At 36.7% G+C, this 12958-nt stretch overlaps 1 protein-coding gene and 1 long non-coding RNA gene across 3 annotated transcripts in view; one reads left to right on the top strand and one right to left on the bottom strand.

The window, feature by feature from the left end:
- The first annotated feature begins 2636 nt into the window (after positions 1-2636).
- The window catches only part of LOC121417270 (TBC1 domain family member 9B-like), a 46663-nt gene continuing 36341 nt past the window's right edge, over positions 2637-12958 (top strand). Inside the window, exons 1-2 of one of the 2 annotated variants that reach the window (XM_041610913.1) lie at positions 2637-2769; positions 11597-11760. In XM_041610913.1, coding sequence (XP_041466847.1) covers positions 2726-2769; positions 11597-11760 — 208 coding nt within the window. In that variant the 5' untranslated portion in view covers positions 2637-2725. The remainder of the gene's footprint in view (positions 2770-11596; positions 11761-12958) is intronic. The other variant, XM_041610912.1, reaches the window with a different exon arrangement.
- LOC121417271 lies at positions 7807-9068 on the bottom strand. The gene is made up of 2 exons (XR_005970335.1): positions 8825-9068; positions 7807-8020 (listed from the first exon to the last, which is right to left on the bottom strand). It is a non-coding gene; the product is annotated as an uncharacterized LOC121417271 (long non-coding RNA).

Below are 12958 nucleotides of genomic sequence, written 5' to 3' on the forward strand. Positions count from 1 at the left end.
TGGGCCTGGGTGAGTGTGTGTGGGATGATATGAAATGAGCTAGGTTGCATTAGAGTGTGAGATGAATAAGGTGTAGGTGTTGAATGTAGTTTGGGCCTGGGTGAGTGTGTGTGGGATGATATGAAATGAGCTAGGTTGCATTAGAGTGTGAGATGAATAAGGTGTAGGTGTTGAATGTAGTTTGGGCCTGGGTGAGTGTGTGTGGGATGATATGAAATGAGCTAGGTTGCATTAGAGTGTGAGATGAATAAGGTGTAGGTGTTGAATGTAGTTTGGGCCTGGGTGAGTGTGTGTGGGATGATAATGAGAGAAGTTGCATTAGAGTGTGAGATGAATAAGGTTTAAATGTTGAATGTAGTTTGGGCCTGGGTGAGTGTGTGTGGGATGATATGAAATGAGCTAGGTTGCATTAGAGTGTGAGATGAATAAGGTGTAGGTGTTGAATGTAGTTTGGGCCTGGGTGAGTGTGTGTGGGATGATAATGAGAGAAGGCATTTGAGTGTGAGATGAATAAGGTGTAGATGTTGAATGTAGTTTGGGCCTGGGTGAGTGTGTGTGGGATGATAATGAGAGAAGGCATTTGAGTGTGACATGAATAAGGTTTAAATGTTGAATGTGTTTAGGTCAGGGTGAGTGAGGGTGGGATGATGTAAGTCTAGACAAGTAGAAATTTTAGCGTGAGATGAATAAGGTTTAGGTGTTGAATGTAGTTTGGGTCAGAGTGAGTGGGTGTGGGTTTATAAGAGAGAAGAAATTTTAGCGTGAGATGAATAAGGTTTAGGTGTTGAATGTAGTTTGGGTCAGAGTGGGTGGGTGTGATTATGAAATAAGCTAGGTTGCATTAGAGTGTGAGATGAATAAGGTGTAGGTGTTGAATGTAGTTTGGGCCTGGGTGAGTGTGTGTGGGATGATAGTGAGAGAAGGCATTTGAGTGTGAGATGAATAAGGTGTAGGTGTTGAATGTAGTTTGGGCCTGGGTGAGTGTGTGTGGGATGATAGTGAGAGAAGGCATTTGAGTGTGAGATGAATAAGGTGTAGGTGTTGAATGTAGTTTGGGCCTGGGTGTGTGTGTGTGGGATGATAATGAGAGAAGGCATTTGAGTGTGAGATGAATAAGGTTTAGATGTTGAATGTAGTTTGGGCCTGGGTGTGTGTGTGTGGGATGATAATGAGAGAAGGCATTTGAGTGTGAGATGAATAAGGTTTAAATGTTGAATGTGTTTAGGTCAGGGTGAGTGAGGGTGGGATGATGTAAGTCTAGACAAGTAGAAATTTTAGCGTGAGATGAATAAGGTTTAGGTGTTGAATGTAGTTTGGGTCAGAGTGGGTGGGTGTGATAATGAAATAAGCTAGGTTGCATTAGAGTGTGAGATGAATAAGGTGTAGGTGTTGAATGTAGTTTGGGTCAGAGTGGGTGGGTGTGATAATGAAATAAGCTAGGTTGCATTAGAGTGTGAGATGAATAAGGTGTAGGTGTTGAATGTAGTTTGGGCCTGGGTGAGTGTGTGGGATGATAAGAGTAGACATTTGAGTGTGAGATGAATAAGGTGTAGGTGTTGAATGTAGTTTGGGCCTGGGTGAGTGTGTGTGGGATGATAAGAGTAGACATTTTAGTGTGAGATGAATAAGGTTTAGGTGTTGATGATGAATGTAGTTTGGGTCTGGGATGGTGTGTGATGATATGAAATAAGCCAGGTTGAATTTGAGTGTGAGATGAATAAGGTGTAGGTGTTGAATGTAGTTTGGGCCTGGGTGAGTGTGTGTGGGATGATAAGAGTAGACATTTTAGTGTGAGATGAATAAGGTTTAGGTGTTAATGATGAATGTAGTTTGGGTCTGGGATGGTGTGTGATGATATGAAATAAGCCAGGTTGAATTTGAGTGCGAGATGAATAAGGTGTTGGTGTTGAATGGGTAGCAGTCAAATATATTGCTGTAAACATGCGTGACCCAAAAAACGTTGGGTATAAAAAAAACTTGAACACCGATTTTTTTAAAAAGGATAGTTTCAAGACTGGTCAATTTGCAGGGTCAAACATATATAGGGTACTTTTTTTCCAATTTTTTTTTTAAAGATTAGCCAAACGTGTATAGGGTATTATATATTATATAGCAATTAAGTGTTCGAACTCCCACTTCCCTTGACTTTCTTTTGATACTTTATATTATTTGTATATATTCATCCATTCAACTCATCATGATATATTATTAGCAGAATGGATGAACAGCCTGGGGTATGGACTGCCATTGAAAGAAAATAAAAAATGCTTGAAAATATGACAAATCGAAAAATATATTATTCATAATGATCATCATCATCATCTGCTGTAATCTTCAAAGGGCTCTCCAGCCTAAAAGTCTAAGATGATTGTCGGTTTGTCATATTTTCAAGCATTTTTCATTTGCTTACAATGACAATCCATACCCCGGGCTGAAAATAATGTGATTTGAACAGACCATAGATATATATACTAATACATCTCTATAGATCAGAAACAAACTTCAAGTCATATGCTTCAAGTATATCTTCCGAAGATGTAGGCCTACATGTATATATCACTGATCTCAGATCAGTGGTATATATATACAACGCGGATATTATCTATCGCCCGTCCCGAGATGATGACGTCACGGATTAGGAAGAAGTGCGTTAATGTTTACGAAGTCTCTGTGAAGTTAGCCTGTCATTTGTTTTGGACCAGAACATTTGTGAGCCATCACCGCAATGTGGGTACGTCCGGAGGAGGTTCTCATTGCCAATGCTCTTTGGTGAGTAAAATAAACTCTTAATTTACTGCTTTGCTCGCTCATTACACCGGGAAAAGTGAAGCCGAAAAGGCAGATTAAACGTAAGGTGTGTCCCATGCATATGTTTTTGTGTTGTGTTCTATTGATATAATCTTTTGCGTGGCGTGTATGTGCGATGTGCGCGCGCGCGTGTGTGTGTGGGGGGAGGGGGGGGGGGGGGTGTTTGCGCACCTGAACTTGAACCAAACATTAAACTTGTATTTCTTCAATATTCCACATTAAGTTCAATGTGATATTGTTCCTTATATTATGAAGCTAAGGGTAAGTAAAAATCTCAAAGAAATGAGCAGAATTGTATTAAAAAAAACAAAACAAAACAGATGATTTCAGAATCAATTGATGGGTCGACCTTAGTCTTGAGGACGCAATGATGATGATTTTTTTAGATATGTCTTACATTTCTTCATCATTGACGTCTTGACACTCTCTCCATAATGCCTTCAGCGAACGACCAAAACAAAGATGGATTTCCCCCCAAAATCCATCTTTTTAAACCGAAATGATTAGAATTTTGTTAATTTTATTAATTCTTACTCCTTCCTACGCACATAGAACTTTCCCCATAGACACACAGTAGACGGAATCCCTGCACGCTGATTGGCTGATCGCGCGACCCTCTTCCCTTCCTCGCCCAGCGCTGTGTGTGAGAATCTTTACACCACGCGATCTGCTCACTCACGGAGCACAACACTCTGTCGGGTAAAGATGCCAGCGTGTAGATTTCGGGCGCATTTTCGGATGATATCGGCACTTCGGCAGGCAGTGTCCGAAGTCTAAAGATAAACATGTGGTTTTCATCGGGTTACGCAATGCTGAAGGCCGCTTGCATAAATTGTATTTGCGTTGAGTACAGTGCACAGCGTATCTATAATGTACATGTATACTTGTCTGTACTGAATTCTGCGTTGCCCCAGCGATAAGTGAATTTCCTGGTAGACTGCCTTATGATTAGATGCTCGGCGCAGACTTCATACATGTATATTAATGTCATATAAATTAACTTTGTTTTTTTAATAGAATAATTAGATGTTCAAAAAGAGTGTACATGTATATTTGAACCTTGAAAGGCAGTACATTTTAACTGTTGGAGCATATAATTTATATTTTCTGTGTGCAAACGAGAGTTCATGTACTTGTGACATATTGTCTGGAGTGTGGGAGTGCGTCTAGACTAGCATGAGCTGAATCTACCCAGTTGTATGTCTGGACAGGTTGTGTGTCCGGACGATCAATTTTAGAAAGTCATTTGGAGAAATAATACAAGCAAAGTTTCATCAATTTTTACTTCAAGATATTAGGAAATACTATCGAGAACTAGATGATTACAACCATTGAATTCATACTTTTAGTGTAATGCAAAGACAAAAAAGAATGCTTCAAAAATATAGTGTCCGGACGCCTGACCCCCCCCCCCATCCTGCAACTACGAGAGTGAGAACGAATGTGACGTGATTGTATTCTGTGTTATAATTTTCATATTCCCTTTGACTCGATTGTTTGTTTATAATTCAATTATTTTTCATTAACTATTTGACATTTTTTTTTGGTGGACAATATCATTATAAGAGTTTGAGTTTATTCATTTATCTTTGTATTATGCACTTCTACTCGAGCTAGAGTATTCCATGAATTTTTAGACATGATCTTAGAAATCAATTTTAACAGAAAATCTAAAATTTATTTTACAGGAGATTTCAAAGTGATTGTTTTCAGAAAGGTGTTTTAATATACATGTACGATCTAAAATGGGATTATTTCAAATTCACAATAGTCATATAAAATACATTTTCTATATTAAAAAATCATTTCTATTGTCAATATATTGACATTGATGAAACACATGTAATAACAATGATAACTGAAATGTTTTAACATTGTTAAAGCTAGTATTGTTCTATTGAACAATGCAATATGAACATTGTGCATTTAACATTTTGTTTATTTTGTTCGTGTTCATGAAAATATTGTACTTTTGCACTTTATTGGAAAATGAAATACTCTCCCTCCCCATACCCTCTCCCCCAATTCCCTCAGTCCTAAACGTGATTATCATTTAATACCAATATAGGGTTTTGGTATTGTTTTTTCCTCACTTCGATGTGCTGAAAAAAAAAGAAATTCCCCCCCCAAAAAAAAAAAAGAAGAAAGGGGTAGACTCCGATGATCCTGGTCTAATCATGGACTCATTATCTGGATACCGATGGTAATGTAATTTTCTTACCCATTTTGAAACATGTTGCACAATGGAATGTTTATATTAGATGACAAGAATATCTGACCTCTATATCAAAGTGCAAAAACTGTTTTATGTCAAAGCTTTCAGGCTTGTCATAGCCACGGCAATGGTGACATTTCATGGAATAATTGTGAATATATTTATGAAGATGTCGTCGATCATTAATACATGGGTATGTGACCGTATGTTATGTATGGTGATTGGGAAATCTACCTGGATCGGGAGGGGTACGTGATTCAATAAATTCCAATAGAAGTTCACATTCAACAGTCTGAAAAGACTTCATGAAGAATATTTCTGATGGAATTGAACAATTAATCGAAAGTTACATTTAATTGGTTTGTCTGTTTCATCCCTAGAGATCTACACGAGTTGATACTATTTTTATTTGAATATCGTCTCGATTAATTGTTCAATTTCAATTGTCTTTATATATTTTATATCTGAATAACACTTAAAAAATAGTCATCACAACGACATCGGCCTAATTTGTAAGAGTGCTTATTTATGAAATGATATTTGGAATGTGAACGAGAACACTCGGCCCTAAAGCCGATGGCACGTGATCGAATTGTATTGCTTGAAAATGGTGTTTCCCGAATTCCCGTCATTGGGTGAAATCCTCTTCTGTAACTTTAAAACTGCACTTCTATGGAAATTTACTGAATCACTCACCTCTCCCCACCCATGATACAAGAAAACCGAAATCCCCTTAATTTTGGTTGAAACCCTTTTCCATTTTTTTGTTTGTCAAAATTCCCAAATCGTCCAAATTAAGATGTAAAGATTAATCAACCATCGTCGTAATCAGCAGTGACAACATTCGCTTCGAATATCCCCCCCCTCCCAACACTGATCTCAATTCTCAACATCCCCTCTTCATAACCCCTTCGTCTAATGCTCGATCGCTCTTTGCGACCATCCCCCCCCCCCCTTTCTCTCTCGTGCATTACACGCTGATGCAGACTGCAGAGTATATAGCAACAGTAACTCCATGAGTGTGGTATATTAAAAAAGAATTAGGCCTTTCGAACTACTTCCTAACATTTAGAATCGTCTTTAAAAAATCGTGAGGTAAATGTAAGCATTTTGAAAACCTTCGAGATCATGGGTGAACAAACAATAAAAATCACTGGCGGATCCGGGGCGGGGTCACAGCCGGCCCGTGCGCCCCCCTCCACCATTGAGAGGCACAAGTAAAATTTGTAATGTAAAATGTTGTTGAAACAGAAGCGTGCCCCCCCCCCAGAAAATGAAGACTAAAATCCTCTCAATTATTTTGGGTTGAATTTTTACTTTTTTTTGCTTGTAAAATTTTCCACGGGTAAGCGTGCCCCCTCCTTTAAAAAAAATCCTGGATCCTCCCCTGATACAAATGAAAATACTGATAATTCATGTTGAAAATGAAATAATTGGATACGAATTATAAACTTTAACAGACAGCTATTACTTATGAAAGTTATAATTTATCCGAAAATCAAAAATATTCAATTTATACGGAGAGGTTTGGGACCCCGTCTAATGAATGCAGATGTCCATTAATTATTTGGAAGCCTCAGAACAATTAATGTTAGGATTTCACGGACGGGACCAAGGGGCTATGGTCCTTATATATCGGTCACATTTGCTCTACGGCGGCCGTATGGCGAGTCGAAAACAGTCGGTTTAATATTGTTTTTGTACCAGCTACATTTGTGGTTTGTACATGTATAAAAATGAATAATAATGTTGTTTTCGACTCGACGTGCGGCAAAAATATGACCGAGGTACAAGTCTGTCAAAGACGTGAAAAACAATGGTTGACAGAACCAAAACACGCATTCGGAAAATTAAATCACAATATCAAAAGATGTAGAAAGTATGTGGTAAATTTATTGATCAATATGTGAATAAAATCTGGCTTTAAGTAACTTTGTTGGACTTCATATCGATCTTTTCCAGTTTTCCATTAAAAGATGTTCTACAAATTTTGATGCACGGGCTTAATTAGTGTAGTATTCACATTTGCTCTACGCCGGTTGTACGGTGAGTTGAAAACAGCTGTTGCCGTTTTATTCATTTTTATTCAAACCATGTATAAACAGATAAAAAAAATATTTCTAAACTGCTGTTTTCGACTTGCCGTAAGGCCGCGGTAGGGGAAATGTGACTGGGGTATTATAATGACATAAAATAATATAGTTGTTGCAGTTGCAAATTGTTAAATCTTTATTAAAGAAATCATGATATAGGGGTTGGCTTACACTTTACAGTTTGGCTTTAATTTATTATGATGATCTTCATTTTACTTACCATGATAGTTTTTAGTTATAACAGTGTTTTGCATGTATTCCGTGAAAGTGAATGTCCTTCAAGAATTCCATGTTTTTTATAATTCATACTGAACTGGAAACTCTTAGTAAAGGCAAATTTAATGCATAATATGTTCAAATAATTTAAACAATGCTGTATACTAAAACATTTAAAACAAGTGTTTAAAATCTGAAACAACCATGCTTTATTTATTGATAATTAAATATTAGAGTTTAAACTTTGTTGTTTATAAAGTTCTTAAACACTTGTTTAAAATGTTTAAACTAATATTCAATTCACATATTAAACAACGTTGTTTGAATTATTTACAACAGTGAAACAACATATTAATTACAAATAAATCACAAGAATATTATGACTATACATAATAGTATTTTTACAGTGCATCATTGTTGACAGAAAATGGTTTTACTCTTCTCAGCATCATATTCATAATTTTTAAAAAAAAATTCTCTTCTACAATAGTAAGTAAAAATAAAGTTGAAAGATTATCTCATAAAATAAAATTGTTTCTATATCCGACGGTCTTGTTTTAGTGATCCCCAAATCCTTCACCTTCTTGAGTAGAATGTGATATGAACTTGTAGCTCTCAACCTTTGTCCTTTGGGTCTTGTGAACAACAGTGTTTCAACCAGTGTCAGTCAGTCATCTTCGGATTTATGCTGTAGATTATACAATGAAAATAGACCATAGTTTGAACTTTTGAGTTTGATTTATTGCTAATGACATAATTGGTCATTCAAAGATTTAAAAAAATAGATAAGAAAAAGAACAGAGCAGGAAGATATTTATGATTTTTGTAAAAAAATACTGAAGGTAACAAAATCAAAACCAATCTCCATCCATATCAATTTGGTACACTTCCACACTTCAGTGATTGTAAATTGCATTATTTTTTCAATTTAATTTCCACTATTTCTATAGGGTCTGTAATTGTTGATGTTAAATGTCAATTCCATTGATTTTCCCTGGCCTTACCGAAAAAAAACTAAAATCAGTGTCCAGTTTAGAAGTTAGATCAGTATCACATCAGTATAAAAGTTCCAACAAATAAAATGCCCAAACTTATATTCCTAAAACATAAACACTACATTCGAGAGAGAGCTTCGATTTCAGAGGCATACAAAACAACAGCTGCAGCTGCCACTCATATTACATTCACGCCCCAAGGCCGCATGGCCGAGCGCCACACACACACATTCCACGGCCGTTCACGAACACCCGAGCGAAGCCCGATTACAACTCACCGCTCCCACGCTTTATATACACCAAATGCGGACTAGCACTAACACCACCGCAAAGCAGTCCACAAACTCAACATCGGTGGAGACAGTTTTCACTATGTCGCTCTGTACATACACATGTCGCTCACATATACTTTGCACACATTGATACACAGTAAACAACGAACACAGTCATGCGATTTTCACTTCTCGACGGTAAATATCTTCAAAAATATGACTTACCAAATGACGAGAAGTCCGCAAAATATCATCAGATTTTCCGAGGTAATGTAGCTACACCGTACGAAGAAAATTAGATTTTCAACTCGAAATCTTGAAGGAAATATGTCGTGTTTAGTATGAGGTTGATCGGTGGTTCGCAGAGAATCTTCTCGCACTACATAGGTTTTGTATTATGGGAAAATATGCAAATGAGAGCCAAAACACCCAATGAGATCACAGCTCAAGATTTGTGAATGAAACATGACATCACGCACACTACGCTGGCGATCGAACGATCGTACTGCGCATGCGCGGGTTTCCTGTACAATTCTTCTTTGTGCTACGCCTAATGCGTAGGAAGGTTTTAAATATTACTTTAAAAAAATGTAAAAAAATGAAGATTTCTTACCTAACTGATGCCGCGTAGACCTCTCGTTCCACATGTAAACAACGGAAATACAATAGCGTCGACCCTTGAACCGCTTATGTATGACGTACTTCCGGAAAGCAATGCCGTCTTAACGAACAATTTAGAGATAAAAAATCTTATTTAACAAATATTAAAATTTATTTCGTGATCATAAATAATTCATATCAATATATATAAATTATTTATGATCACAAAATAATTTTAAGATTTGTTAAATAAGATTTTTTATCTCTAAATTGTTCGTTAAGACGGCATTGCTTTCCGGAAGTACGTCATACATAAGCGGTTCAAGGGTCGACGCTATTGTATTTCCGTTGTTTACATGTGGAACGAGAGGTCTACGCGGCATCAGTTGGGTAAGAAATCTTCATTTTTTTACATTTTTTTAAAGTAATATTTAAAACCTTCCTACGCATTAGGCGTAGGAAGGTGTAAGAATTAATAAAATTAACAAAATTCTAATCATTTCGGTTTAAAAAGATGGATTTTGGGGGGAAATCCATCTTTGTTTTGGTCGTTCGCTGAAGGCATTATGGAGAGAGTGTCAAGACGTCAATGATGAAGAAATGTAAGACATATCTAAAAAAATCATCATCATTGCGTCCTCAAGACTAGGTCGACCTAGAGTCTAGACTCACTAGTCTTGAGGACTCCATGATGAAGAAGTATCTGTCAATTTTTTTAAAAAAGACATCATCATGGAGTCCTCAAGACTAGGGTCGACCATAATTTGCGCACATTTTAAAAATTATCATGAAGTTGATTTCCAATTATAAAACTTGACTGCAGGAACAACTGTATTTTTCCATTAGATGCGGTATAAAGGTATAAAGATCAATCAAACATTTCTCACAGTTCACACGAAATTAATCAAAATCATAAATACCAAACAGAATTAAGGTATGATCCCAAGGTAATACTCACTTGACATAATTGTGAAGTAGGTCACGGATTTCATTGGTATCGTGATCTCAAAATTCCATGACCATCGACTAGTGCACGCTCAGCTGAAAATGTGCCATAAAAAGTGTGTCCTTAGTTTGCGCACTATCGTTTTGGAGACCTCTGCTTGCAAACTGACAATGTCTTGAAGCTTGTAGCTGTAGATAAGTTCAGATTTTCTCAGAGTGGACCCAAAAGGTTACAAAATTTACCAATGTTTTGCCAATATTTTTAAAAATTGAGACCCTACCTTCAACGAAATTGCCATATTACGTAATTTTGGGTGGCTTTTTCTGTTCAAGATATTCAACCGTGCACATAATTAGGTAACGTACGACTTAAGGTCAGACCACCATATGGTGTTGAAATTTGATTTGGATGTTGATTTTCAAGGAGTTGGCAAACATCACTTTATCATAACAAAAGTAATATGTTTGCAGAAACCTGGTATACATGTAGCTACTCATCGGGACTTTTCCAGTTAGTTATAAATATGAATAAATTGAAACGGGACACTGCTTACCTCGGCCTAGCACGTCTCTTCCAGGTCTCTGATGGTGGCGCTAATAAAATTCACAACCTTAATTCAGCTTGTTGGTAGTTCTATAAATCTAAATTAATTCTATGCGTAGTTCTTTTGATTATTCCATAAAATAAGGGCACCAATAAATGCAAAACCTTAAAAAACATGCACGTAGATTATTATTGTTGACGATAACACTACTTTGAAAATAATTTCTAAGCGACGGAAAATAAAAAAAGGGAAAATTCTACGTGCCTTGAAAAAAACCAGCAGTACAAGCCTTTGGGTGTTTCATAAAGCTGTTTTTAAGTTAAGAGCAGTTTTAGGAACAACTGGTGAATCTTTTTTAATCGCCAAATAATTACCAATGGAAATTTAATGGTGAAGATCATTTACCGCAAGAAAGGATAACCAGTTGTTCTTAAAGTTACTCTTAACTTATGAACAACTTTATGATGGAAACACCCCCCAGGTACATGTAGGTGTTTCATTAAGGTGTTTGTAAGTTGCGACTGACTTTACAAACAGCTGATGACCCTTTCTTAGGAACTAAACACTGATTGAAATCTGGTGTCATCATTTAGCGCCAAGAAGGATCACCTTTTGGTTGCAAAGTCACTCGTAAATTATGAACTTTATGTGGAATATTGAAGAATTATGAAACACCCAACCAGAACTCTAGAAACCAAGTGGGTGTTTCATAAAGCAGAACGATTGATTTTACGCACAACTGGTGACCGTTTCTTGTGCGGAATAAGACATCCTGATTTGGTCGACTTATCACCTAAAAACCCATTCCAGTCGTTTGTAACTTTATGAAGAGTTTTATGAAACACCCACCAGGGATGCTGTACATAATACATAACCAAGAAAGACCATATTTTCATTTTTATTACAGGATCACAGAGCGAGCGAACCCATATTTTGCCCTTCAGAGGCGGAAGGGGCATGGAGGGGGCGGGTTGACATCTCTTGTTATCGGAACTCTGGACTCGGTCCTTGACAACAAGTCTGCACCCTACCGTATCCTTCATCAGACTCCTCAATCAGAGCTTTACCATAGTAAGTACATGTAGATTGATGTACACCTGTACATGTATCATAATGCTACTGATGATGATAACAATAAAGGTAATGATTTTGGTGATACTGGTGATGCTTATGGTGATAATAATAATAATGTTTGAAATTTATATAGCGCAGAATAGTCAAAAGACTCTCTATGCGCTTTGAAAAATATATTTAATTACTCATGCATTAAATCTGATCTGAAAATACTTACATGTAATACTTAATGATACAAATTAGAACAAATTAAGTCAATACATATAGATGGTTATATCACTAATGAAATAATATTTAACAACATAATATATTAAACATTATAAAAAGAATATTTTGAAAATAAGTGAGTTTTGAGCATCGATTTAAAGATGGGAAAGGATGGTGCAGTTCTTATATTTAATGGAAGAGAATTCCAGAGTACAGGGGCAGATAAAGAAAGGGCTCTGTGACTTTATGTATTTGTATTTGTGGAGGGAACAATGAGAAGATGTTGTGAGGATGGTGGTGAGGATGGTTGCAAATGGTGATGGTAACGATGATGCTGGTGATGATGCCGTTGGTAGTGTCGGTGATGATGTTGAAGAAAACGAGATGATTTCGATGGTGATGGTGGTGGTGGTGGTAATGATTATGATGGTGATGATGATGATTATGATGATGATGATGATGATAATGGTGGTGGTGATGGTGATTATGATGATGATGAGGATGATGATGATACCGAGGATGATGCTGGTTATGATGGGGATGATGATAATGGCGCCAGTGATGATGATGATGATGGTGATGATGATTATTATGATGATGTTGAAAGTGACAGTGATGATGGTGATGATGATGATGACGATATTTACAGTCATGATGATGATGATGAAGATGATGGTGACACTAATGATGACCATGATTGTGTTGGTGATAATGATGGTAGTGATGATGATTGTGAAGATGATGATTACAATGACAGTGATGATAATGATGCTAGAGATGATGATATTGAGGATGACAGTGATGATGATTATGATGAGGATGAATTTGATGTTGGTGATGTTTAGTGTTTGATTGAGTTCAATTTGGAAGGAGTATGGTTTTAATGTTGGTGCTGTTGGTAATGGTGTGATCAGGTGATTGAATGGGTGGTTGTGGTAATGTTGATAGTGATGGTGAAGATAAGGATTAGTGTGGCATAAATATTTAT

This window comes from Lytechinus variegatus, chromosome 6, assembly GCF_018143015.1.
Source record: "Lytechinus variegatus isolate NC3 chromosome 6, Lvar_3.0, whole genome shotgun sequence".
In the NCBI taxonomy this organism is placed as follows: domain Eukaryota; kingdom Metazoa; phylum Echinodermata; class Echinoidea; order Temnopleuroida; family Toxopneustidae; genus Lytechinus; species Lytechinus variegatus.